This window comes from Sebastes fasciatus, chromosome 1 (genome assembly GCF_043250625.1).
Source record: "Sebastes fasciatus isolate fSebFas1 chromosome 1, fSebFas1.pri, whole genome shotgun sequence".
In the NCBI taxonomy this organism is placed as follows: domain Eukaryota; kingdom Metazoa; phylum Chordata; class Actinopteri; order Perciformes; family Sebastidae; genus Sebastes; species Sebastes fasciatus.
Window position 1 is genome coordinate 13,865,892 of NC_133795.1, and position 27,134 is coordinate 13,893,025.

At 44.2% G+C, this 27,134-nt stretch overlaps 2 protein-coding genes across 9 annotated transcripts in view; one reads left to right on the forward strand and one right to left on the reverse strand.

Annotated features, from left to right (window-relative positions):
• The first annotated feature begins 1,418 nt into the window (after nucleotides 1-1,418).
• Nucleotides 1,419-3,812, forward strand: myog (myogenin). Its single transcript, XM_074630808.1, has 3 exons — nucleotides 1,419-2,151; nucleotides 2,792-2,888; nucleotides 2,985-3,812. The coding sequence occupies exons 1-3, from the start codon at nucleotides 1,618-1,620 to the stop codon at nucleotides 3,104-3,106; spliced, it is 753 nt and encodes a 250-aa protein (XP_074486909.1). The 5' UTR covers nucleotides 1,419-1,617; the 3' UTR covers nucleotides 3,107-3,812.
• Nucleotides 3,813-3,859: 47 nt separating this feature from the next.
• ppfia4 (PTPRF interacting protein alpha 4) overlaps nucleotides 3,860-27,134 on the reverse strand; it is a 77,759-nt gene continuing 54,484 nt past the window's right edge. For 2 of the 8 annotated variants that reach the window (XM_074630732.1, XM_074630772.1), the window contains 26 exons: nucleotides 26,986-27,057; nucleotides 24,372-24,593; nucleotides 23,392-23,526; nucleotides 22,627-22,761; nucleotides 22,398-22,481; nucleotides 21,561-21,692; nucleotides 21,349-21,411; nucleotides 20,482-20,573; nucleotides 20,240-20,366; nucleotides 18,131-18,327; nucleotides 17,185-17,413; nucleotides 17,055-17,090; nucleotides 16,838-16,959; nucleotides 16,474-16,589; nucleotides 16,288-16,372; nucleotides 16,069-16,150; nucleotides 15,637-15,837; nucleotides 13,610-13,672; nucleotides 13,183-13,209; nucleotides 11,472-11,647; nucleotides 11,140-11,237; nucleotides 10,332-10,507; nucleotides 8,548-8,616; nucleotides 6,963-7,149; nucleotides 6,722-6,819; nucleotides 3,860-5,435 (listed from right to left, as the gene is read on the reverse strand). In XM_074630732.1, the coding sequence (XP_074486833.1) occupies nucleotides 6,761-6,819; nucleotides 6,963-7,149; nucleotides 8,548-8,616; nucleotides 10,332-10,507; nucleotides 11,140-11,237; nucleotides 11,472-11,647; nucleotides 13,183-13,209; nucleotides 13,610-13,672; nucleotides 15,637-15,837; nucleotides 16,069-16,150; nucleotides 16,288-16,372; nucleotides 16,474-16,589; nucleotides 16,838-16,959; nucleotides 17,055-17,090; nucleotides 17,185-17,413; nucleotides 18,131-18,327; nucleotides 20,240-20,366; nucleotides 20,482-20,573; nucleotides 21,349-21,411; nucleotides 21,561-21,692; nucleotides 22,398-22,481; nucleotides 22,627-22,761; nucleotides 23,392-23,526; nucleotides 24,372-24,593; nucleotides 26,986-27,057 (2,985 nt within the window). In that variant the 3' untranslated portion in view covers nucleotides 3,860-5,435; nucleotides 6,722-6,760. Of the gene's footprint in view, nucleotides 5,436-6,721; nucleotides 6,820-6,962; nucleotides 7,150-8,547; nucleotides 8,617-10,331; nucleotides 10,508-11,139; nucleotides 11,238-11,471; nucleotides 11,648-13,182; nucleotides 13,263-13,609; nucleotides 13,673-15,636; nucleotides 15,838-16,068; nucleotides 16,151-16,287; nucleotides 16,373-16,473; nucleotides 16,590-16,837; nucleotides 16,960-17,054; nucleotides 17,091-17,184; nucleotides 17,414-18,130; nucleotides 18,328-20,239; nucleotides 20,367-20,481; nucleotides 20,574-21,348; nucleotides 21,412-21,560; nucleotides 21,693-22,397; nucleotides 22,482-22,626; nucleotides 22,762-23,391; nucleotides 23,527-24,371; nucleotides 24,594-26,971; nucleotides 27,058-27,134 lie in introns of those variants that run through there. The other 6 variants (XM_074630751.1, XM_074630793.1, XM_074630802.1 and 3 more) reach the window with 6 other exon arrangements.

The following is a 27,134-nucleotide window of genomic DNA, read 5'->3' on the forward strand; positions in this document are numbered from 1 at the left end:
GACACACAACAAAAATAAAGCAGCCAAACACCTGGAATGCGCTTTAAACCAAACATTTAGAAACTTTGTTTTTTTCCCCCCAAAAGTGGAATTGCACTGAAGCGTATGAAACCCATGACCAAAATAGTCATACATTCTGTCATTTGGTGCCTTCAAATTGGGTCGTGTTTATTGGGTTCACGAGAAGAGTCCATATGAACGCCCCCCTCTTTTGGTATTCACAACCTCGTAAGTAGAAAGTTTCTGCAATACACAAAATAAGTTAATATATAGTAATTTTAGTCGTATATTGTTTTTATTCGTAAACAGAATTACCTGTCTCTGGCAGCAAACATGTCCTGTCAGGTATGTGTGTGTTATACTGTGATAAACCTATGGCAGTGAGTGATACAGGATCGGATATGTAACACATCTCACACTATGCCAGTCATTCCAGGCCACTTCTCTGCTGACAGAAGTGTGTGTTTTGGCTGTTTGTCCATGTTAGCGGAAGCCAGTCGGTATTAGCTGGTGAGCTACTATGTGAGACATGTCCTGGACGGATTAACGCCCGGTGGCTAGGCTAACACTGTGAGGTCAGGACGAACGAAGAAGGCCATACCTCTGCGTGGTCGTCTGATTATTGTCCCTCGGTTTCTGAGAGTAACGGAAGCCAGTGTCAACTTGGTTCTCGACTTACCGTACTGTACTCTGTCCGGTCCTGCTCAGGCTTGTCTGACTCGGAAGTCCAGTATAGCTCAGAAGGTCACTTGCGTCACCCTGTGCAATCATCTCAGAAGGAAAGTCAGTAGATATGAATGTGGATACATAAAACCAACACCCCAACATTGGCATGAGCTTCTGAGCTTTGACATATTTAGTATGGACCTAGTTGATCGCTCCGAACCTTCAGTCACAACAAAGTACAAATGTTTATCTGTGACCTAGTTTTGAGTAAACAACAATCTCTGGCCTCATTTCCTTCCCATCTAACTAGGAGTCAAACAACTTCTTGTCATTGTGTATCATTGGCTCCTAGTAGAAGTGACAGCTGTCTCCAGACTGTACTGCCCCCTCCTCCACCCCCATGGCAGGGGACTTTATGTGTGGTGTCACAGAGGGAGGCGCGAGTCTGGGATTAGCTCATTAAGACGGACATCTTTGATCCCAGGTTATCTCTTCCATTTCCACAGCAACTTGATCATATCCTGGCCTCTTAAGACACACACGGGGGACACAAACCCACACAAGGGTGCATGTACACACACACACACATACCCACGCACAAACGGGCCATAAAGCCCTAGAGAGCAGGGCCCAACAGAGATGTGAAGTGTAGATGTGCAGCAACAGCTAAACGTCGTGTCAGGTTTCTGGGGGCTCGTGCTAAATTTAACCCTGTGATCCTGCAGCAGGCAGAGGGGTTTAAATGCCAGCCTACAGTTGCTCCACACCAGTTGTTCTCCACACGTCTTCCACTCATCACAAACTCAGGCCGTCGACGAAGACAGGCACGCACACGTACACTCCGACACACACACGCTCCGGGCGCAGGACCGAACACCACATACAGTAGAGCAGTTCCAGGGGAAGCAGGAAACGTTGTCCCTTTTTCAGACCACAGCGTCTTCATCCAGCATGGAGCTTTTTGAGACCAACCCTTACTTCTTCCCCGACCAGCGCTTCTACGAGGGAGGGGACAACTACTTCCCCTCTCGCCTGCCTGGGGGGTACGACCAATCCTCCTACCAGGATAGGAACTCCATGATGGGGTTGTGTGGGAGCCTGTCCGGGGGTGTTGGAGTCGGGGTGACGGGAACAGAGGACAAAGCCTCTCCATCCAGCATGTCACCTCACTCCGAGCCCCACTGCCCGGGTCAGTGCCTGCCTTGGGCCTGCAAGCTGTGCAAAAGGAAGACGGTTACCATGGACCGTCGAAGGGCGGCCACAATGAGGGAGAAGAGGCGTCTGAAGAAGGTGAACGAGGCCTTTGACGCTCTGAAGAGGAGCACCCTGATGAACCCGAACCAGCGGCTGCCCAAGGTGGAGATCTTGCGGAGTGCCATTCAGTATATCGAAAGGCTGCAGGCCCTTGTGTCTTCCCTCAACCAGCAGGACACGGAGACGGGACAGCAGGGACTGCACTACCGACCCAGCACCGCCCAGCCCAGAGTGAGTAGAACAGAGGAGGGATGAGCAGAAGCAGCTCAATACATTAAGAGGCAGAAGATGTAAAGTCAAAGATGAAATGTGAAGTAGAGGAAAAGATAAACGACATAGGCAAAAACTGGGAAAATGGTAAAAATGTAAAAATGTTCTTGAATACTTTGACGAACTGAAACACCTTAAAGCCTGCTTCAGAATTGATCACAAGTTTTTAGGTTTGGGGGTAAAAGCTGGTGTATCCGTCTTTGTATTCAGGCATAGAATGACCAGAGGCACTTCCTGTCATTTTCTTGCACTTATTTAAAGAGTTTTTTAAGATTATCATCCAGTTTTCAGTTGTAATGTGTCAGACGGTTCAAAGAGACAAGTTCAAAGAGACAATGAGAACAAACTGATCAGACAGGTGCCAAATGTTTGGATATATTTTACATTCAACTGTATTTTCTGATGGAAAAGTCTGGCTTCTTTTGTTGAGATACTCTTCATCATGTACATTGGCCTCTGACGGGTCGCAGGTGGTGGTGGTGGTGGTGTGTGTGGTATTATACTGCACTGTATTCTGTGTTTCTGTGTGGGACTGGGTGTGCCGTGTCATAACACACAGTGACTGACAGCAACTTCTGTGTGTTTATCTCTATGGTAACAGGTGTCGTCAAGTGAGCCCAGTTCAGGCAGCACCTGCTGCAGTAGCCCGGAGTGGAGCAGCACCCCGGAGCAATGCACGCAGAGCTACAGCAGCGAGGGTGAGTACAGTTCACACACACGGTCTCATTAGACAGCACAAACAGATCCGTGCCGCCTTGCTCAGATACTCAACGTGTGACTGGGTCTCTTCGCAGATCTCCTGAGCGCTTCCGACTCTCCGGAGCAGGGGAACATGCGAGCCCTGACCTCCATCGTGGAAGGCATCACTGCAGCAGCAGGCGGAGCCGTGGCCTTTCCTGTGGACATTTCCAAATAGACCCTTCACATGGCGGACCCATAGGTGCACAGAGAGCCACAGACACAAAGGAAAATTGGCAAAGCAGGCTGATAACCGGTCCAATTTAATTTATTTTTCAGCACTACTGATCTGAGTGTCTTATGCAAAAAAAGTTTAAATAGTGATTTATTTGAATTGTCACTCTCCTGATCAATGGGTCTGCTAGACAAACTGGATTCCTCCTGTTCACAATGAGGCCTTATTCCCTTTATTCCCTGCCTTATCCTGTCTGTCAGAGCCACAGGAGCTTAGTCTAACTAGAGATACAAGGACTTTACTGCATGAACCCAACACCTAGTTACTAGAGTGGATCTCTGTCAGGCTTGCCGTCATCCTAATAGAGCCACAGAGGAATGATAAAGCCTGGTTTTCTCCTTACTTAATTTAAGTTTTTCCTCTTTTCGAAACCTTTCCCTGATCTTTCATTCTTTTTGTGTGTGTTTATTTGTGGGGCCAATATGTACCATGGCAGTGTTGACCAAGAAGATCTGCTTAATTTAAACTGGTTATGAATGCTAGTGATGTAAATACGTTCCCTTTTTCTACAGAGTGGTTTTGCCATTTTATTTTTTAATTTTTTGCTAACTTATTTTTGACTTTTATAACTAAGATTGTTGTGTATTTGTAGATGTTCCGAAAAGGGATATTTTCTGTCCAATTCTTCCAATAAAGACCATTTTCAATACACTGTTCGTCATTGTCCTTAATGGAAAAAGGAACACAACATCCAAAATCTTTAAAAAACAGCTTTACTTATGTCTATATAGTGTCATAAATACAGTTCACTTATTTTAAATAGCCAAATAATAAAATCTTGATTTGTCAGCATTGTTTCACACCTGGAATAAAGACACAGTACTCATAGCTGCCACATAGCACATTACACCTTTTAGACACCTTGAAAAAACTCTAAAATAAAAAAATAAAATAAAAGATTGTACACCCATCCAGCACTTCACTGGTTCATATGATGTGTTCTCATTGGATGAGGAGTTGGTCAGCCAAGAGTACTGACTGCTCACTGGCACGTCTCCATGGCAACTGAACGGGAGGTGACGGGACGGGATTAGAAGAGTCCGTCACATTGAGCAGTTTTACGTGTATATCATTGGCTGATGTTGAGCAGCAGTTTACAGTTTGATTTGAGAGAAAGTAAGGAATCAACAGAGAGGAGCTACAGTGTTCACACTACCCATCCACAGAGAAAAGTCACACGGCTGGGGTCGGCCTTTCACGCACAATTTCTCTACAAGTCTCGAGCAGAGAGACTCATTTGCTCACTCACACACACACGTACTCTTCATATTAAAGGATTCTCTCTATTCTAGGCTACATAGTGTCATACTGAAGGCGAGAGAGGCGAAAAGAGGAGAGGTAACAGCTACATAGTGTCAAAAGAGGAGGAGGAGGAGGAGGATGGGAAAAGGAAAGAACAGGAGAAGAGGGAAGAGAGAGAAGTCTGAAATTGGACCCATGAACCTGTGAAGAGTCCTTTGTAGAAACACACCCCGACCTTAGTGAGACCCTCCCACTAACGATTCACACACTTACAGCATACAGCAAAAGACACACAAAGGTCCGACACAGAGAGAAAGAGAAAGAAAGAGAAAGAGAGAGAGAACAGTCACTATCGAATACAGGGCATTGGGTTTCATACAGCAATGATATTATATTATTTTCCATATATATTTCCAATATATATATATATATATATATAATATTTCTATAAAAAACATAAGTCATCCATTTTATGTACAGAGACGATAAATGAGTAATACCTTGCATAACCGGTAGAGGGGCAATGTGCAGTGGGATCTGCCATTTATACAAGTATTCATCATTCCCAAGTCCAAATCAACGTCATGTCACCATCCCGTTAAATCTTTTTTTTACACGTGTGTTGCCCATAGGACGTGATGACACTGGAAGATTGGTTTGGACTTGGCCATGTTGAGAGATTAGAACCAGGACAAGAACCCACAGCTGAGACCAGGGGGGAGCAGGAGCACAACACCACAACAACAAGGCTACTGGGAGCACTGGGGTAAACTGGGAGAGACAGGGATGTAGTCTCCTTTACAGCAGCGAGCGCAGCCAATGAGAACTCTCAAAGAGTTCAAAGGTCAGAGTTGGCCTCTGTATTGCACGTGTCCGAAGGAGAGGTCGAGAGGTGAAAGATGGGAGGTGAGGCCGGGCGACGGAAGGGGCGAAGACCCCTCCCCAGTGGCACCCAGGACTCCCTCTCCAGATTTGGCATATCACTCTCAAAAGGCCGCAAGCATGTGTCCGTATAGGTAATGAGAATGCACTGGAAGAGAGAGAGAGAAATTAGACGCACACTTATGTTTTTTTTTTAACTCAGATTTTATGCTTATGGTAGTGTGTTCTTTATATTATGCCAGTTTTCCAAAAATTAGATTAGGAAAAAAATCATACAATATATCGCTTTGCTTACAGTATCACAATATATTGAATCGTAGCCTGTATCATGATACGTATCATATCACCAGATTCTTGCCAATACACAGCCCTAATTATAAACATTATAACATTAAAAACACTGCACCTGTTAAAGGGACTGTTTGTAAGAATCAGAAATTGGTTGTAACAGCGACACCTGTGGCCGTTAAGTCAACGAAAGTCAGTGTCCTGTTGCTCGCGTCTGCCTGTGTGCACGCGCTACCTGAATGTGAGCGTGCATCCGTCAAAACAGTGAGGCGACACACATCTGCTAAAACCATCCTAGTGATCCTAGTGTTGGCTTCTCCTGCCTCAGCCTCCCGACCGCGGCCAGACGGAACAGGGGAGACACCGGAGATGATAACGTAACTTGCTGCGGAGCCCCGTCACTTCACAAGACACGGGAAACCTCTGTTGGTCTGGAGGAGCTGCAGCATTTATTTCTGCACAAACGTCCACTGTACATTCACTAGATATTCTCAGAGCTAAACTAACTCTTCTGCAGTGTGTAGTGTGATCGCATGCACGTGTAGAGGTGGGGCGAGCTGAGCGAGTAATGAGCGCGATGTGGGAATGAAGGCAAGCAGGCAGAGGAGCAGAGGAGCAGAGTACAGCAGAGACTCCGGCCCTGGAGACCAAAGCTACGGTCTCCCCCGTGTCCTCCGACCGTGGCAACACTGTTTTGCAAGACGGGCTTCACTAGATATAGCCTTGCGGTTTTGGTGCTTCCGTGTAGTTTGTGTTGGAGTCTGAACAGCGTAGCTACACGCGGGCGCGCATGGGACACCGACCCGGATTGATTTATATGTGTAAGAAGTTACAAACAGTCCCTTTAATCATATCATTATCAATGTTGTTGTGTAAATTAATGATTCTCGCATTATTTACAAACTCAAATCAACCACATACACACATCAGTTCATTTACATTAGTCCGAAACTGTGAAGTTAGTGCTACATTCCTGCCTCATCATGCCACTGGGCTCAGCAATGCTTGTTAAAAGCGGTCGTGTCTAGAAGGTAAATTGCTGGAATTAGCAAAAACGTACAAACTCTCGCGAGAGTTTCCCCAAATTGTGGAACACCTTCTAGTTCTAGACACGACCGTTAGAAGCCGTAACGGTTGTTAGCCTACCTGTTAGCATTAGCGCTGCTGTTAGTAAGCAGAGAGGAGTTAGCATGAGTAGGTCCGAACGGCCGAGGGGTCGAGTCTCGGACTGGCCGGAGGAGCAGCTTTCACAGCGGGACAAGAGAGAGCACACAGCGGGCAGTTAGTCAGTCAGGACAAGCAGAAAGAAGAAGCACATAAATATAACACACAGGTAACATATATATATATATATAGAGGAGTTTGGTTAGTATTTAGTAACCCACACCTTCAGGCTGGAGCTGTTTCCTTGGCATCAGATTGACCGAGGGCGGCATCGACATGGAGGGCATCCGGAAGCCGGCAGGCAGCGTCTCCATGGAGCCCGCCATCATGCCCAGACCCACGCCTCCTTCACGGGCACGAAACCTCTTACGCCACGATGGAGAGCGACGAAAAGACTTGTCATCTCCACTCTGCAGGTGATAAGGAGGACAAGAGAGGTCAGTCAGTCAGTCAATAGGCTCTTTTTCCATCCACACACACATGTATCTGTATTTCATTCATTCATTCTCACTGTGCGATATCATTTTCCACTTGTGCAATTTTGTTAATAGTCTGTTTATTGTCAATACTGTATATACTGCTCCTATTTTTATACTTTCTTCTATTTAAATGGTTCATATTTTGTTACACTTTGTTTAGCTTTTTGTTTTTGTTACTGTGTTAGCTGATGCATCTTGTTTTTTGCACTATCCCCTTTGCTGCTGTACACTGCACATTTCCCCACTGCGGGACTATTAAAGGAATATCTTATCTTATCTTATCTTAGGAGTGTATGATTCAACTTTTTCCCCATGGTCTAGTGTTAAAAAAGTTAACAAAAATCGCAATAAATCGTAATATCGAATCTTAATACTTAGAAGTAGAATGGCAATGTTGAAGTTGTTTTCTCAAGTGTACTTTATGAGTTTGTCTAAAAGCTCAACTACTTAACTGGTTTATAAACTATTGTAATTACGAACTGTAAATTGCATATATGAAAACAACCTCGAAAAAAGGGAAAAAATAAAGTATAAAAAAAAAGAAGTAGAATGGCAATACTTAAGAAAACGCAATACATATCGAATCGACACCCAAGTATCGTGACAGTATGGAATCGGGAGATAGATAGGTGTATCGTCCCATACACTGCTCCTATTTTTATAAAATAGACTTGTATCTGGAATTTCATTCATTCTCATTGTGCAATATAATTTTCCTCTTGTGCAATTTTGTAAATAGTCTGTTTATTGTCAATACTGTATATACTGCTCCTATTTTTATACTTCCTTCTATTTAAATGGTTCATATTTTGTTACACTTTGTTTAGCTGTTTTTTTTTACTGTGTTAGCTGATGCATCTTGTTTTTTGCACTATCCCCTTTGCTGCTGTACACTGCAAATTTCCCAACTGCGGGACTATTAAAAGAATATCTTATCTTATCTTATCTCTTATCTGATCAGGACACTGAATTTTGTTTTATTTGCGGATGACACCAATATTTTTTGTTCTGGGGAAAATCTGCAGCAGCTTTTGGAGGTGGCCACAACAGAAATAAGAAAAGTTTTGTTTAATTTGGGATCTAAATAAATCTGGGATAGTTTATGTATTATATTATATTATATTATCTTTCTATGATATATGAGTTAATAAAGGAGAAGTGAGAAAGGGGTAGGAAAATATAAGTTTTACTTCTACCTACTCCTTTTTGGACACTATGACTCTTGTTTTGTTTGTTATTATTTTGTATCTGTTTTTATTTATTTTTATGTTTGAAATAAAGTCATTCATTCATTCATTCATTAATCAAAGCAGCAGCTCGAGAGGTCACCTCCTCTAGCCGACGGTCGGTCCCCAGGGCTAACACGTTGTTGAACTCTCTCTCCAGAACCTGCCGGGCCTGGAAAACAAACAGCACACAATCCTGGGTTAGAAATGAGCAAGAGCTGATGGCAAAATGTCAATGAAAGCTCTTGAAATACCTCTGATAAACAGGAGTAACCTTTATGTTCTTTTTGTTCACCTGTGAATATGAAACTGTGGGCAAGTAATCTGTGACTCTTTCAAGTGAATTGTGAGTGAGGCCTTTTTATTTGATCAGAGAGCCACTGATCCAGAATCTGAGGCAGAAGTAAATGTTGGCAGCTTGTGGCAGTAGAGATGGAAACGCTGACTGCACACAAACTGCAGCCTTACCAAAAAGTAAATCAACCAATCTCATAAAAACCTCAACAACTGTGACTGTTGGAAGATGGACTGGTTGCAGAAAGGCCTAAAGGGCGTACAGTGCTGGGAACAAACGTGTTGAATGTGTAGGATATTTGTCATACAAATTATAATAAATCTTACTAGTACAAATCTCAGGTTTATATATTAGGTAACTTTACAGGTCTGCAAATTTCATGGTAATTAGGTAGGGATGTACCGATACCGATACCAGTCTTGGGTATCGGGTCCGATACTATGCTCATGTACTCGTACTCGTACTCAAAAAACGGCTCCGATACAACGGCACGATACCACTTTACAGCAGCGTGACATTAACCTCTTGTCACCATCTTTCGGGTCCTCACGCTCCACCTCCCTGAGGGTGCGGGCGAGATGGGCCGGTGGTGCGCCCGACCCCGCTGGTCCGGGATCCCACCTCAGCCAGCACACGCCAGCCCTCACTTTTTTGGTTTTGCTTGCACCCTCTGACTCCTGCGTGCTTTAGACTCCTTGGTCCGTGTTTCAAGACGGGTCGGTTGGGTTGTCGACATCGCCACAGACCTCTGGCGCCTTTTACTTGGGCTGCGGCACGACGCAGTCGGGGCGCGCTGAGGACAGTCCGCCCCAGTCGACAGTCACACCAGGAGCAAGGAGCCCCTGGTGCAGCGAGGTCCGGGCGGGGAGCGCTGTAAAGCTGCGGCCACGAGCCACCTTCGCCCAAGCCTTTGCAAGCCGACCTAGAGCCGGTCGCGGTGCACCGCCTCGTATGCGGGACTCCCCAGCCTGTCATGTGTTGCTCATAAACATTATTATAAGTATCGTATATCGTAATACGATACATATAATATGGTATCGTTGTCCAAAGAATCAATATAATATTGTATTGTGATGAAACTTGTGATTCACGCCCCTAGCTTCTACAGTAGCACAGAACAGACAAACCAAACACTAGCTCTAGAGAGAGCCTTTCAAGTTTTTACGTTACCTGAATGTCACCGTAGTTCTCCGACACGCTTGTGAAACTGCGGTAACGTGAGCCGCAGATTGCAGAACCGTTGTACCGCCGGCCACCTCCTGACTCCTGTTGCTCTTAAAGTAGTTATTTTGGTAAGGATGGCCTCTGAGTGAGGCGAACGGCGTTACCACGGTTTTGCACTCGGTGGCTCACGTTACCGCAGTCTTGGAAAGGGAGGAGTGAGCGGAGAGGTACTCAGGTAGTTGCTATTTGCAACCACACCATTAGATGCCGCCAATTCTCACACACTGTACCTTCAAGGCTGCCCATAAAATGGACCAAACTGCCCATAAAAAAATCTAATCATAGAACGCTTGATATCTTTCTCCCATTCAGGTCAGTTCAATCATTGCATGCTGAGTGTTACCAGCTGTGTTCCCCTCTATAACCACCTGTGTGTTCTGCATAGGGATCTGCAGGATGAGCGCGAGGCTGCTGTAGTCGAAGGTCTCATCCAGAGAGATGAGCGATCCGTGGACGCCGCTCTCCAACAGGTTGCCGCTGTACTCCCTCAAACCAATGGACAGAACCCAGTGGATCACCTGCTCATTGGTCCACACCAACACATCTGAAGTAAAAGATAGCGGCTCAGACTCAAGGTACTGTAGCATCATGTTATATATATATATATATATACAGTAGAGTGTCAGCCCACAGCATTACCAGCAAATAAGAGCAACTTGATTTAGAGTAAGAGAGCTAGAAAGAGAGAGAGAGAGAGATAAAGAGATAATGTGCATGTCCACATAGTGTCAACTCACTGGCACACTCCCTTTGTTCATTTAAAGCACAGCTGTCGGCCAGCTTTCCAAGTTGGAACAGGCGGTGTGTGTGCGTGTGTGCGTAAACAGGGCAGGACTCTGATTTGACATGACAGCTGAGTCAAGTTCATGTGCAGAACTCAAGGTCAAAAGGGCGAGAGGGCTGGATAGATCTAAGTGTGTATGTGTGTGTGGAGTACTCTTGGTATGTGGAGCCTTGGATCATAAGATTGTAGGGCTGCTTCAGCTGGCGTTTTGACAGTCTAAAGGTGCAGCTGTTTCAATGCTCAGGCCAACTGACAATATCAGGCAAAACCACTAGGTGGCCTGATGACACAGTGGATGCGTGCATTCTTGTGTACTAGTGTTTGAACGTGTGTATGTGTGTGTGGTTCCTTTTTTGTCACTGTTTGTGTATCGGGGTGTGTGTAAAGTGTACCTTTCATGTCGTGTTGGCTGTCCTCTCTCCGGCGCTCCAGGTCTTTCCTGTCATAATTGAGTCTCTTCAAGCACATAATCCCGTACTGCAGACTGGCCCTGGTATATATACACACACACACACACACACACACACACACACACACACACACACACAAACACACACATATAGAAATACACACACACAGAAATATACACACTCACAAACATGATGGAACAAACAAGCTCACACACAAACATAGAAAAGCACACATGCATCATTCATTAGCCTTTATCCATAGCTGCTGTGTGTCCAGTTAGCAGATGAAAAAGGAGGCAGCTTTAGTTACAGACCTATGGAAGCTGTCCACCATCTTGAGGTGGCTCCTCAGGTCCTTCTTGGTCAGGTGGTCCAGCATGCGCGCGTCCACCAGACACTCCATGAAGTAGGAGCGGTACTGAGGCAGGCCGAGGCTGGGCAGCCATTCGTTCCCTATCCACTCATGATTCATGTCGCCGTACGCCAGAGTCTACAGAGGAGAAGAGTACATAATGCTACTAATGTGTGCAACAGAAAAAGAGACAGACTGCTCTCTGTTTCAGGATTATATACTGTACATGTCGCGCCAAAAGCTATGAAAGTGGTAAAGCTAATAAAATCCATTTTCATCCAACTAAATTAAGAAAATTATCCTCAAATTTCTTACATTGAGTAACATAAGTGTTTGGATCCGATTGCACTTTGTTACAGGCGTAATATACTGTATTTTTAAATTAGAAAAGATACATACAGTGTTTTCTATGAGCAGTACACGCATTTTAAACATCAATATCGCAGGTGATCATGTTCATTTAATTGTGGTAAGCCAAAATTGTGATCACAATTAATATTCAATTGATTGTGCAGCCCTACACTCATTGGGTATGTAGTGCATAGTATGCGGTTTCGGACATAGCCTATGTGAATGACATAAACTGACAGGAAGTAAACATGGACCCAAGCTGTTGTCTAGCAATTAATTTCCATTAAAACGGTCTATTAAAGTGACAAGGGCATTTATTAAATGCCAATTGAGCACAGTCGGTACACACTCCTGAAAAGAGCTCTAATCAGATGGACTATGTGAAAACACCAGTGTGGGTGGACTGTGACTATGAAGCTTATTTAACACAGATAAAATGTGCAAATTGCTAGAACATCAGAAGATGGAATATGTTGCTGGCAAATGCAAACAAAATAATCATCGTTTAACTTGATTGAATGGTCAGTTTACCCAAATTACAAAAAGACATATAACTGAGGTTCTTATATCTGAATGTTGTTCCTCCTTTTTTTGGTTGTTTTCCTACGAATGTCTAGCGACATGTGATGCACGTGACAATTTCTGCTCCTTTTCAAAATAAACTTCCGTCTTCACAGGAAACAACTAGGTTAGGGTTTAGCAACAAAACTACTTAGTTAGGTTTAGGAAAAGATCGTGGTTTGTGTTAAATTAAATACGAAAGTTGCGTAACTTAGTACGAAAAATACGTGACAAATAAATCAATGTTGACTGCTGGTTTTTCACACGGGGTATAAACACCGGCGTCCTGGGTGAAAGTCTGGTGATTTATGACCGAGCCATCCACCCCGACCTCCTCCCTACACAGCGTTTGTCGCTCTCTATACTTCCTGGTTCACAAATGCGTGGATTACATACGAATTGATTTTGTGTGATGTATACAAATTACAGTGCAATACTTTTCATAGGTATAGCTACGAAGGGTGTATGAGAACAGCCTGAACTGAGGCAAACATAATTTAGTTTTTGGTGCTCAAAGCATTAAAAAATAACACTTGATAAAGTCAAACTATTCTAATTTCATTATTGAAAATTTTTTGGTTCCTGCCAGATATTCTGTGTCTCCTCTCCTCTCTACTGCCTCTGTGTCCACCTACTGTGTACAGAGCATAATATCGATGGTGAACTGGCTGCCCTCTCTTATTCTATATATGCGTTAGTTAAGAGCGTGGGTGCATTTTCAGAGTGTGTGCAGACAGATGTTAGCAGATCAGCGACCTCACCTGTGCCCAGCTGCCCTCCTCATTCTCCTGAGTGGCAGCATGGCAGAGACAATACACAAGGTCAGAGAGACAGGGGATAACTGAAGACACACATATTGCACATTCAGAAAAACACAAACACACACACACACACAAAGCTCAAAGAGTTGCAGTTAACCTTCATTACACATCTCCAACACTCATATAAATACACATATCATTAATCAAACTTTTCATGGAGACCACAGGTTAGAGCAGTTCAATCAAACACCCATATACAAATACCAGCACGAGCACAGAAATGCATTAGTGTGTGATGTAGTGTGTATTTAAAGGGGTCTTCCGGGAGATGATGACATATGTGTGTCACGGTGGGGACAGTGTGAGTGTGAGAGAGTGTTGGGTGGGGGGGGCGGAGAGGGGATGGGAGCACCCAGATGGTACTGACCGCTTTAGTGGAGGAAGCCAGGTTCTCCATCTCTTCATGAGTCACCCACACATTTCCGGAGGACTGCGCAGAGGACGAAAACACACCCGAACACACACGCACATGCACACATACACGCACAAAAACACACCCAAGAATGTGTATGTTTTCACACATACCGACCCCCCATGCACGCACACACGCACACACACCCACACAGAGACACAGACAAACATCGTGTTGAGTGATGCCAAGGGAGGGAGTGTATTTCAGGCAGGTAGCTTGTAGCTATATGTGGCATTATTCGTGTGTCGTTTTCCCACAGAACCCCATGCAATTTATAGCAGCGGAGAAGGACAAGTCAACCCAGCACTGTGGTCTGAACAGAAGAACAAAAAAAAAAGAGTGAGGAGTCATCACCTTAGGGTGCAGAGTGATAAAGCTAGAGGCTTAGGTTAGAGCTAAAGCTGGTAACTTTTAGCAGATATGATAAAAAAGTTATTTTTATAAAACGGTCACAATATCCTGACAGTAGTGCATGAGACAGGTAATCTGAGAACAAGAATCGATCAAAACCGAGTATATGGCTGGACCGTCTACGGTCAGTCTGTGGCTAAATTGTTTTACAAATAGTCAGTGGTCATGTCTATAATGTTAAATCCAGCGGTACATGTCCACCAGGTCCAGCGAGGACACTAGGGGACGTGCTGCTCCACTCAACTTGCCATTTAAGCTTTGACGTACCCTATCGTTGAATGCATGTGATTGGTCCCTGGTTTTCTGCTTGCCTTTTCAAACAGGAAACAACATGGCGGCCTGCTCATAAACTTTTTGTTATTCCGTCTAAACGATCCACCAAAATCTACTTCTGAAAACATTTAAAGTAAAATTGGCTATGCCACTGCTGAATCTTGTTTCATTTTAGATCTAGATCGCCTAGTTTGGCAACTTGGTCCAAGTTTCGTGAGCCAGACGTGTTACGCTGGACGGGCTAATTTGCTTAAAAGACAGTTCCCGCCTTTTCATTTTGAAAGAGGAACGGCCAATAAAGAAACTCCAACACTCGGCCGTCCAATCGTGTAATCACTCTCACTCACTCACTCACTCACTCAGTCACTCACTCACTCAGTCACTCACTCACTCACTCACTCACTCACTCACTCACTCACTCACTCACTCACTCAGTATTTTGCGTTTGTAGGGCAGGCCCTCTGCGGTCCAGCCAAAAATCATGTTCCTCTGCCTCCTCCTAGTGCTCCTATTGGCATTTACAAGTTTCTACCGCATCGGAATCTAAACAACCAATCAGAGCCGAGCAGTCTCTACAGCAACTGTCAATCACTGCTCCCGATGAAACGGTCAAACTAAGCAGTGCTGAAATATGAATCAATATTCTGTTACTGTAATGCCTATTTCTCACATAAAATGTTTTCCGAACCATCTTGTAGTGTACTGTTTAGCTGTAAAATGAGAAAGTTTACTCCAGCTGGTGGGCAGTGCTTGGTATTTCCTCAACATGGCGACCGGGTCACAGTACACTACAAGATGTTTCTGAAAACATTTGAGGAGAGAAATTACAGTTAGTAACATTAGTAACACATTAGTAACAGAATATTGATTCATATTTGATCAGCGCTGCCTAGTTTGACCATTTGATCGGAGTTCGCCAGCTGCCCAGAGACCGCCAGCCTCCAGCTCGGCTGTGATTGGTTGTTAAGATTCGGGTGCGGTAGAAACTTGCAAATACCATTAGGAGCACTAGGAGGACACAGAGGAACATTACTTTTTTTTAACAGATTATCTGTCTCATGCACTACTGTCAGGATATAGTGACAGTTTTATTAAAATAATCTTTTATCATATTTGCTCAAAGTTACCTACTGCAGCTTTAAGACAGTGGAGGAGGCTTTGAGTGATTGGTGTAGGGTAGTGTGGGTTCATATTCACAATCCTGGATTAAATTTTTGTTAATGTTCATTTATTTATTTGCTGTTGGTGTATGCACATGTGCGATCATGGAGGTGTATTTGTTGTATTCTTAATTTTACCGTTCTGGAGGTGAGCGGTGCAGACGGGCTGGTGAGGGACACCATCTCCTGGATGGCCAGTCGGAGTTTGAGTCGGTGCAGAGGGTTGCTGATGCCAATCTCCCTCTGAATCTCTGTGTCGGACAGAGCTGACATGATGGCTCCGCTCTTCACGTTGGCACGGCAGGCCGCCACATACCACGCTGGCATACCCACCCACAGCTGGTGAGAATCGTCAAGATATTCAACGTCACCACCATTGTCCCCATGAAAGGTCAGACAGAAGGGTAAGGGACTGCAGATCCCTCCCTGTAATGGTCTGTCTAGCATTTGATATCACTGCATTTATCACTGTATTAAATGTAGTAGCAGCCTGACATAAAAACAGCAAGATAGAGGGAGGTTTTGTGATAATGTACGGTTGGTAGATATAAAAGTAGATTAGGGGAGTACCTCTAGCCAGGAGACGACAGTAGGGCCGTCCCAATGGGCAAATGGCAGGCCTCTTTTCCTGGCGTCTTCCAGAAGCTCGTGTCTAACAAGGGAATTAAAAATGGACAAAGAAAGACAGAAGGAAGTGACGATTACAAAGAAAAGTCTTATCGAACATATTAAAATAACGAGAATGAGAGAAAAAAAACACAAATTCAGAGAAAGAAAGGATGCTTTTACTTTTTCTTCATCCTGCGGTCCCTCTCAGCCTGTGTGCCCAGTTTTCCCAGAGTCATAGTGTCCCCAATGCCCATGTCAAAGTCCGCTACACAGTAAAACAGTGTTAATTTCTATCTCTGTAAATCACACACACACTGTCACACTGTCTGCATGAGTGTGGGATGCAGTATGTAGTTTGCAGTGTACCTGTTAAGGCCGGTATAGTCTGTCCTTCCCGGCCTAGAGTCTGCTCCATTCGACCCCCCTTCTCCTTCTTTCCAAACAATCTGCCAATCGATGACTTGATGCCTTTTTTCTGCTTGCTGCAAACAGTTAAAACAGAGGAAACGGTGTTACGCTAAAATCTTTATTATTGTCAACTTTGAATAAGCAAGGTAAACAATTGTTTTTGTGTGTGTGAAACGAAGAGATTCAGATCCGATTCCAGCCACTGTAATCTTCAAAACTTGTTAGTGGAAAGTTGAAGTAAGACAATCCGACAGCAAGTGTGTACTGATGCTGTGTTGTCATACTGTGCTGCCTGTGTGAGAGAGCGTGTGTGTGTGTTTACCCTCGGCCGTCCTCTAGACTGCCTGTAAACTGAGCGAAATTGGTTTCCAGCCGTAAACTGCGTGGGGACGAGGGTGGCGACGTCTCACACTTGATTGTAGCTTTGTCCACTTCCACCGGAGACTAGAAGAGCCACAAAAGCAACTCAGCTCACTCACGAAAGCCACAGTTGGACAAAAAAAACAGTCCAATTTTTGTCGTGTTAGTTGCGAACTTACCGCTACTTTCCTGCGGTGTTTCCTCAAGTCGCTTGGCTATCAAACAAAACAACAATACAGTTACAGATAAGACTTTTTACAGTGAACACTCTGCTATAATATGACACATAGAGCGTGCATGCTCTCTGACCAGAGTCATGATGCCTAGATGGTGGCTGGCGTTGCGTGAGTGGTGTTTAGGTGTGGAGTGGCCGCTGTTGGGCGGGGAGGAGGACGATGCCAGGGACTGGGCGGTGGCGGAGGTGGGCAGCGCCCGGGGTCGAAGGGTCACATTGAGTCCGTCCATGCTGCCACTGTTGACGCGAGACTCGATCTCGTCAGAGCGTAGGTCTGCTGACTCTCTCTCCACCTGGATCATCCTGCACACACACACATAGTTATTTTTGAACACAGATGAATCAATTAATTAACAACACACACCTTTTATTTTGGTGATAATGAATGAAACTCTTATTTGGAGTTACAAAGCTAAAAATAAAATCATTTAGTTTGTATTTCTCATTTGCTCTACAAGTCAGACTTGTAGTTTTATTTCTTATTTACTCAATGAATCTGGGAAATAATATTAATTTATTTATCATTTACAATTGTATGACAAATTGTAATAATGCAAAGATCCTGGCCAGACATTTTTTGTATTATTCCTTCGAGGGAGTCTGGCTCCTCTGCAGCATAATCTGCATCTATTTTGCATCTCCTCCCCAGAAGCATATTCTGAGGTGTCACAAGAGGACCTTGTTTACTGTAAACAGCGTCCTCTTCCAGCAGGAAACAGAACTGAAGAGTCTTATCGTCATGTTATCATCCTTCTATCTAACGCCACTATCAGATGTGGTGCATCTTGTCTGGCCACAGGCCTTCACGCATTGCATTAACAAGACGAAGCAGCAGCACCTTTATTTTGCTGTAGTGTCTTCAAAATGTCCCTTTCCTTGTAATTATTGCATATTATCTCGAATACTTTGTTCTTCTTTTATCTGCATCCTGTTTTCTCGCTGCTGCGCTGACCCAGTTTCCCCCACGGGGGATCATGAAACTGTCATGTGCTGTAATCTAATGTGCCTGTGCTTTGTCACCTTATCTCTTCGTTGATAGCGTCGAGCTGCTCCTGCAGCATGAGAGCGAGAGTCTGAGCGTCAGATTGGCCGCTGGGGGAAAGCAGGGTCGAGCTAACGTCATCATCCAGGTCTGACTCTGCCTCGATGTCGCTGCCGAGGAGGTGGCTGACGCTCCCGCGCAGAGACGGGTAGTCCTGTTCAAACATAGCACACACCTGGACACAACAAACACACGTGAGCTTTAACATATGTAGACGCAGTAAAATACAACATACATTGATCATGAATCAATGTACCTGAATGATGTGCTTTATGCATTAAAGGGGACATATCATGCTCATTTTCAGGTTCATACTTGTATTTTAGGTTTCTATTATAACATGTTTACATGCTTTAATGTTCAAAAAACATTATTTTTCTCATACTGTCTGTCTGAATATACCTGTATTCACCCTCTGTCTGAAATGCTCCGTTTTAGCGCCTGTCTCTTTAAAACCCCCTCCCGAAAAAGGAATATCAGCGCTGTGTTATCAATACATAGTCGGGACGACGGATGCTACAATCTGAAAGTGAAAGTGTCTGCTCCGTACAGAGTCTCAGCACAGGACTCAGATTTCCCACGGGGGATGAAAGAGAGTTGACAGACAAGACGATGGCGGAGGTTTGGTGTCAAAAAGTGCCTATTTGGCAATATTTTAAACCCAATGCTATAATCATTACGTTATTGAGGCAATCGCTGTGCGGAGGACGGAGCGGTCACAGTCGGTGTGCACGGCACAGCGGCTCCAGGTGGAAACCTGCAGCTCCGCAACGAAAGCTGGACCGGAGAGGCCAGACACACAGCCGTCCGACGGTAAAGATCAAAGTAAGCGCGCTACATATATTCAGTGCCGTCTTTTCTTGTAAAATGTCCGGTGTAATCGGAGAACAGACAGATTAAAACATGCAAATACTGCACTACAAAACCAAGCAATAAAACAAAGGAAGGCATAAGAACAAGGAAACATGTAAAAGATAAGTATAAAACAAAGGAAGAGCGACAGTTACTTTAAAGCCGAATAAATAAGATTTCAATTATTGTTTACAAATGTTCACAGAGCTTACATCTCTTAAAGCCTTGGGTAGGGAATTCCACAGTTTTGTTGCATAGTTAAAAAAGGCTGAGCTGCCGATTTTCTTATTTGTGTGATAGTTTGTGTTTAAAAAAAACGGCAACAGAGGATCTAAGAGGCCGTGAAGGATTGTAAAATGACAGAGAGTTAGTAATATAGGCCAGTCCCAAACTATTAAGAGCCTTGTAATCAAGTAAAATAACTTTAAAAGTGATATGCTCTCTCTTTCTTGTTCGAGTTAAAATGAATTGTAATTTGTCAATGGATTGTTTTGGAAGACCGGTCGAAGAGGACATTACTGTAATCTAATCTGCTTGAGATAAAGGCATGAATAAGTTTTCATGTCACGGCATCTTGATGGGATAGGAACGGCCGTACTTTTGCAATATTTATAATTTAAGTCTGAGTCAAGGATGATGCCCAGGCTCGTGACTTCTGACTTAACCTGTGGGGCCAAATTGTATTCTAATGAACATATGACATAGGAAGGGGAGCCCAACCTGAAGAGCTTGTTGAATTGCATGTTTTCTGATCTAGGCAACCCACAAAAAACTGTGTTGTCTTATTTCACAGTTTGTTGGTTGGTAGGCACTCCAGATACCCAAATGTATGTACATAAGCACTGAAAAATTAGTTTTTAATGATATGTCCCCTTTAATTCTGATTAAACACATACACATAAAAATATACAGTATATGACACTTGTGGAAGTGTGTGTGGCCAGTTATGAGAAGAAATGGATGAACAGGGAACTTACATCAGACAGCATGTCCATGGCAGCAGGTGAACGAGAGACAGAGAGACAGAGAGGTTAGTAGAGAATGGCAGCCAAGCACTGACACTTATTAGCAAAGCAGACGTGAACTTAAAGCACTGGTAAGGTAAGGTAAGGTAAGGTATGTTGTTAGAAGAATAGTTGACACATGATCTTGTGACCTGTAAGTTGGCCATCCTGCTCAGTGTGTGTATAGTGTATATGAGGGGTGTTTTGGCCTGATATAAACATCATTAACACCTTGTTTGGGTCGTCCCGTAGCGACATTCTGCCCTTCTGCGCCCGTCTGATCACAGTTGTGCTGTAGTGGCCGTCCTGGCCCTCCACCACAGAGAAGCGAAGGTCGCTGGCGCTACCCAGGTGAGACCTTAGATATACACATAACAGCTTTCCATCATATAATGTACGTAGCCACATGTTAGAAGGTGTGTATGATGTGTGAGAGCATGTGTGGAAGAGGTGTGCAGTATGTCCGTGTGTACCGAGGGTGAGTTCCATCTCCAAACGCCCCACTGCGGCGTTTCAAGTGGTCGATCTCATTTCTCAACTTCTCAATCTCTCCGATCAGCCGTTCCTAAGGGAGAGATGGAGTTATTATGGGCAACATATTCAGATTGCTTACTTAAAGGAGCAGTGTGTAGGATCTGGTGGTATCTAGCAGTGAGGTTGCAGATTGCAACCAACTGAAGCCTCTCCCATGTGCAAAGTGTTTAAGTTAAAGTAGCAATACCTAAACCCTTAAGACTACTCCATTACAAAGTAAAAGTAAAGAGTAAAAGTAGCTCTGTGTCCAGAGGTAACAAAATGTGTCTATCACTGCGCCATACCAAGACATAGTCTGACACATAACGCCCCAGAAAGCGTATCATTGCCCTTTTCTAAAGATAAACAAGATATAATATAATATTTAGTTGAGCTTTAGAGCCACGGTTTTGCACTCGGCGGCTCACGTTACGCTCAGTCTTGGAAAAGGAGGAGTGAGCGGAGGGGTACTCAGTTGGTTGCAATCTGCAACCACACCTGCCACTAAATCCTACACACTGTCCCTTTAATGTTATAGCAGGTAAAACTTAGGTTAAACTAATTTAATCATACCTTATATTTTATAAATTCATCTTTTTTTTATGCATCTTAATCTGCAAATTATCGACTAACTACAGCTGTCACATAAATCAAATGGAGTAAAAAATACAAATGAAATGTAGTGGAGTAAAAGTATAAAGTAGCACAAAACTGTATTCATGTTCAGTATTTGAGTAAATATGCTGCTGATATGGGGCATATGCATTGGAAGTGAGGAGACGTTGTAGTTTTGGTGTGTTGAGGTGATTGATTTGAGTCTTACTGACCCTGGTGTGGTGGAATTCTTCAAGCTGTTTCTGGCAGTTCTCGAGGTCCTGAATGAGGGAGTTCTAGACAAAAGAAACCATGACACCGTGTCAAAACAAATCTGTGTGTCCAAGTAGAGCATGTGCTCTACTGTATATTCATTTGTTCTGTGAGGCAATAACAACCGCAGTATGAGCTGCTGCTCAGATGAATGCATGTGCACAGGCCTTGCCTTGTCCTCCAGGGCAGCCATGCGTTCCTTCAAATGAAGCTGCAGTCTTTCATTGGACTCGGTGAGCAGACGATCCACGGTGTCAGACAAACGCTTGTTGTGCTCCTCATTCATTTTCTCTCTCTGACGAGCCTAGTGAGCGGAGAGAGAACCAGACGGAGGAGGGGGGGAATGACTTCATCAAATTTTCTCTTTTGACACAGACTCCATTTGAGTGTATTTATGCAGCTAATCAAGCATCTCTGCATGGATTAAAGGATGAAGTGTGTATTTAGCCCAAGATCACCAGCTGCCAGATATAGGTCCTCTTGGCCAACAATGGATCTCACAGCCAGGGTGATTTAATTACAGTCATTTACGTGGCGATGAAAAAGGGTTAAACGCCTTCTCTTCAATGGGAAGCGCTGTGCTTAAATATGTATTCGGTATACGGTAATTCCATTAAAGTAAATTAACACACACAAACACAAATCTGCATCCTCCGAGAGCTCCTTTAACTAAATATAGTCATGAGATCGCACACAGAGAGAGAGAAATTAGCCTTGCGTGAATTATTCAGAGTCTAAAGATAGCAGCCAATCAGGGTTGTGTTGCAGCGGGATATGTGGATTTGGTTCAGATTCATGCAACGATGCACCGGGAAAATGGAGAGCTCTTCCTATGTGCGGCCGTCCTGTGTGTTTGTGTATGTGCATTGTATGCATGAGGGAGCAGAGAGCCATGAGTCAAGGCGTTCGGCTAATGTGAACCATCAGCCCACACACACACACACACACACAAAGTGAGAGGTCAGAGAAACCCTGCAGGGCTGGTGCACACACACATATGCTCACACACCCTTCCTAGCTCTTGGTTCTTCTCCTCCAGTTGTGACTCCAGCTGTCTGAGCCGCTCCTCCACGTTGCCATGGCGCTCCTCAGCCTGCAGGGGGAGACACTTACATGTAAGTAAAACTGCAACTGTGTTCAATGTCTATCCATGTGTCTGTATATAACTGATACTCGTTTTATTGCATCAGCCTCCTTTGCTACAGATGTGTCTGTGTGTGTGTGTGTGTGTGTGTTACCTTAGAAAGTGCCGCCACTCTCTGCGCCAGTTCAGCCTCCACCTCCGGCAGTGTCTCGGCCTTCCTCATGGTCTGAGCCAGCCTCTGTTCTGCCATCTCCAGCATCTCCTGCAGCTGGCGCACCTTCTCCTCGCTCTGACGACACACACAAACACACACACAAGTGCAAAGAAAGACATTAGTGCGTCACAAGAGAGGTGGAATCAGTGTACTGTGCAGCCAGCCAGCGAGCAGCAAGGGCACGACACACGGGCACAAATGGAGGATGTTTCTGGTATTCCCCATGTGGAACTCAGAGTGACCCTGAACTAAACATGAACCTTTGCACAGCATGGTTCTTTCGCACGCTCACAAACGGACTATAATATTCTTCAGTGCCTTACATACATTGCCACACTTTTCGAAAATCTCTATTGATTTTCTGATTTTGCCTCAGCTTTATTGTAGATGATATTGTTAAGGCATGAAATATTTAAATGTTGCAGGAGAGAAAGCACATTAGCCTGAATCCATAACTCACATGTCACCTTGCATCAAGACAAATGTGCCATTTTTGGGTGTCACTTAACAACACATTAGGAGTGTAACGCATCCAAGGAAGCCTGAGCATAGCAGACTAATGACACGGCACATTTATAAATATTGATTTAGTCGTTATGTCAGGCTTCATTAACTGATTTGTAACGGAGCAGCTCACTGTGTTGTTGTTTTTTTCAGACACTGCTTGAATCCCAGTCAGGTACCCCGTATGGCTTCTAGTGTTACCTGTCGGTGCAGCGAGTCCTTGGTGGCCAATTCATTCTCCAGTTTGTCGTTGAGGTCGTGGATGTGTGTGGTCTCCCGCTGAGCGGCCAGGTAGCGTTTCTCTAACGTTGTTATCCTTTCCTCCATATCCTCTCTCTGTGGGTGCACACACACAACAACAATAACAACAACTACAACAACAGGAAAATCATGAAAGACAAGCCTATAACAATGTGCATAGTGAGGCCAAAAGCCATAACCAGTGTGCTTCATCTCTACATATATGGCCAAATTGAATATCATCTAAACCTTCAAAGTATTAACATTCAACAACATGCATGGTCTTAACCATTTTCTAATGACAAGAAATGACACAAATGTCAGTCAAAGTTATAGGAGGCAACAAAGATTTACTTCTAGCTTTAAGTAGTTTCTTCATTTCCATTTTTGTATTTTGCGACTATAATGTCCAGCCGATATCTGATCCGGTATCGGTGCATCCATACTAAGAGCTTTGTTAGAGGACTATGTGGTTACTGCTTACACATCTGCGTTGTCATCACTTCACATCTGTATTATAGCCAGTAATGCACCTGTACTAACTGATAATACTGGCAAGTAGTTAAATTGTTGTTTTAGCTTTAGCATCAAGCAATAAACTCCAGTTACAATAAACAGCTTTATAAATAATGCAGTATATTGTATGGTAGTTGCAATAGTTGGTGTGTAAAATGCAATAACACAACACAATATAATGCATGTTAGTTCAGCCAGTCTTTGCCATCTGCTATCATGTACACTTCCTCTGTAGGAGTGAGAAATCTCAATAGCTTGAGAAACAAAGGTCTATTTTTTTTTAATAATGATATAGTAATGCATTAATATAGAACCATCTTCTTTCACACAAAACAGCAGAATGTTAAATTCTTCGCTCCAGGTTTTTGTAACCCGCTGCTCTCGGTGCTCGCTCCCTGAACAAAGCACATTTCCTTTGCTCTCACCTCTCTCTGTTCCCTATGTTGTTTGATTGACAGTTCCTCGCTGCGGCTCAGTTCTCGGCGTGCATTCGCAAGCTCTGCCTCGAGGTCGGCCATGCGGCCGCTGAGAGTGGCAGAGTGATCGCGGCTCTGGGCCAGCTCCTTATTGGTCCGATCCAGCAACTCCTGAAGCTCGGACACCCGGCTGCCGTCATCGTGGGCGTCTATGGAGCCGTTTGGCAGTCTCTGTAAGGTGGACACACAACATTAATGGCAATATATGCACATTATTCTCACATAAAAGGTATTTCAGGACTGAGACACACATTCAAATGTGCACACTATGGGCGGAGGGTGTTGTTGTAGAACTGATAAAGTTGGATGACCTAGATATAAAAGTGTTGAATGTTATGCATACGAGGCTGCCATGTTGTTGTTTTGATGTTGTTTCTCTTCTCTTCGCAGCTCAAAGTGCAGTTAATTTTTAGGGCTTTAATTAAACAAACCTTCTGGGACGCATATTCAGACAGGCAACACAGTGGGCAGCAAAAGTTAGTAGGACCCCCTCCACTCCCTCATGTTCCAATTTTGCCTGCTCATGAATACATTACAGAAACATGAACATACACAGAAACAGTGGGGGGGAACAGAGCTAAATGGTCTGAGGCTGTGTCATAAAACACACCTGGTGTTTGTGCAATTGTGCATAATTCCAGTTTAGCCATTATATTTACACCCAGGGACTTTGGAAATAGCACCGTACAGCCCCATATGACTGACAATGTGTAGCAAACATCAGGTACGACATGGCCCTAAGACTGCCTTGGTTAGGGTTCCTGCTGAAAAAGTCCATGTGGTCATGATCATTTTATGGCGTTTTGAATTAAAAATATCCTCTAATTGCAATATCCGGGGGCAGTGACTGTCAGAGTTCACACTATGAGACATCTAAACTACCAAAACCTTCTTATCCCAACTCGTCACATACCGCCGCTCTGTTATGCCCCTTGGCGTCACTTTATTTTCGGCATCAAAACCACTATGGTTAGGTTGAGGAAAGAAATACATGGTTGGGCTTAAAACTGCAACGTATGCACAGTGAAAATGACACTGAACGTTGTGAACGTGGGACACGAACATCTGGCTCCTGTATGAAAGCTTGTTTGTTGGACCCATCCTCCTACCCGCCCGGTGTGTGTCTTTTCGCTCTTTAAGGCCCACACACACCAAGCCGACATCAAAGTACTAGAGGTGATGAAGGCCAACTGTTGCGTCGCCTCACGTTGCCTTTGTCTTGGCCGACAAGTTGTACTTTAACACACCGCAAAAAATTAAAGCCGACGGCCAGTTAGCACGTACGTTCTGCGCCTGCGTGAGAGGAAATAACTCTCCCTACCAGCAGGTATCGGTAGTCTTCATTCGTCGTTCAAAAAGGGAAACCGGAAGACGGAGGACGGCGGATATGCAAGCCGTTGTTATGATACGTACATGAAATAAAGCGGCGTTTGCCGACCATTTTCACACCACTCTCACTCACCACTTAGCTTCAGTCCAGATGACCATGTAGTCGTGAAAATATATTGGAAGATGAAGATGAAAAATGAAAAGAGCCTTCTGTTTTTTTCCTATTGACTTTACTCGTTGGCTTGCTTTCCTCACTTCCGTTTCTCTTCTTGTGCACTGATTCGTTTAAGCTGAACAGCCAATCAGAGTGATTTCTCTCACCGACGAGCTCCGCCGCCGATTCATGCTGAATCGACCAAAAAACCTCAGACACGGGCAGACTAGAGCCGACGGTGCGGGACACACGCAAAAACTAGTTCGACAGACGCTCACCGGCGGCCCCAAACTGTCAGCTTGATGTGTCAGGGCTTTTAAACTATGTCACCACACTCCTGCTGCACTTTCTCGGAGCGTTTATTGTTGCTGTGGATGGGTTAACACTGTAGTTAATGGAACACCCGGTGCGTTTCATACCGGCGCTAAAGGGTGCTTTGTGCGACAGTGTCGAACGCCGACGGCCGTGACAAAGCCTCGGTATTTGACGCCCTGGGAATAAGAACAGGCTGAAACTACACTCTTCCTCCTAATGCTCACACTCTCTCAGCCAATTTTCTCTTCATCATTTCTCCCTCACTCGTATTCTCCTTGCTCTCATCGCTTCTTAATGGTAACTTATTGATTTTTCAAGTTTGATTATTCCTTTAATCAAACTACTGCATATTGACACTTTCTTTATCCTTTAGCCAAAGTCAGTGGATCTTGTGCTGCTACTCCTCGGCTGCCTATAGCCCCGCACAGAGAGGAGGCTGATCTCATCCAGATGCAAAGAGGCTCTGCTGTTAAGGGAGGTTTGTTACTCCCTGTGTGTGGACGGATCCAGACACAGTTACATAATGTGTGCTCGTTTCAGGGCTGGCCTGGAGGACAGGGCTCGAATGAAGAGCAAGATGGTATCAGAAAGGTAAAGGAGGATTCGTGCTACATTTAGCCCCAATAACCTATCCTGTGTGTGTGTGTGTGAGTAGATGTGTTAATGTGCGAGAAAAAGATGCCAAGACAGCGACGGACTCATAGCCTACTATAGACAGACATGATAAAGCACAGAGCAGAAAAACAATCACACAGCCAGGAAGACCTTCCATGTAGGTTTGGATCCATCTGTTCGCTCCAGTGAGTCACCATCCTTCCTTTGTCGCACCATGCTCAACTGAAATGTAGATTAAAAAAGAAAGAAAGAAAAAAAAGAACAATGAACAAACTCACATATTTACTGTCTTTTCTTTT

Bases quoted from the DNA above. Each gene is read 5' to 3' on its own strand.
- myog (XM_074630808.1), top strand. From the start codon at position 1,618: ATGGAGCTTTTTGAGACCAACCCTTACTTCTTCCCCGACCAGCGCTTC. The intron at 2,152-2,791 runs GTGAGTAGAACA...CTATGGTAACAG, and splicing joins CCAGCACCGCCCAGCCCAGA to GTGTCGTCAAGTGAGCCCAG. The intron at 2,889-2,984 runs GTGAGTACAGTT...GTCTCTTCGCAG, and splicing joins GCAGAGCTACAGCAGCGAGG to ATCTCCTGAGCGCTTCCGAC.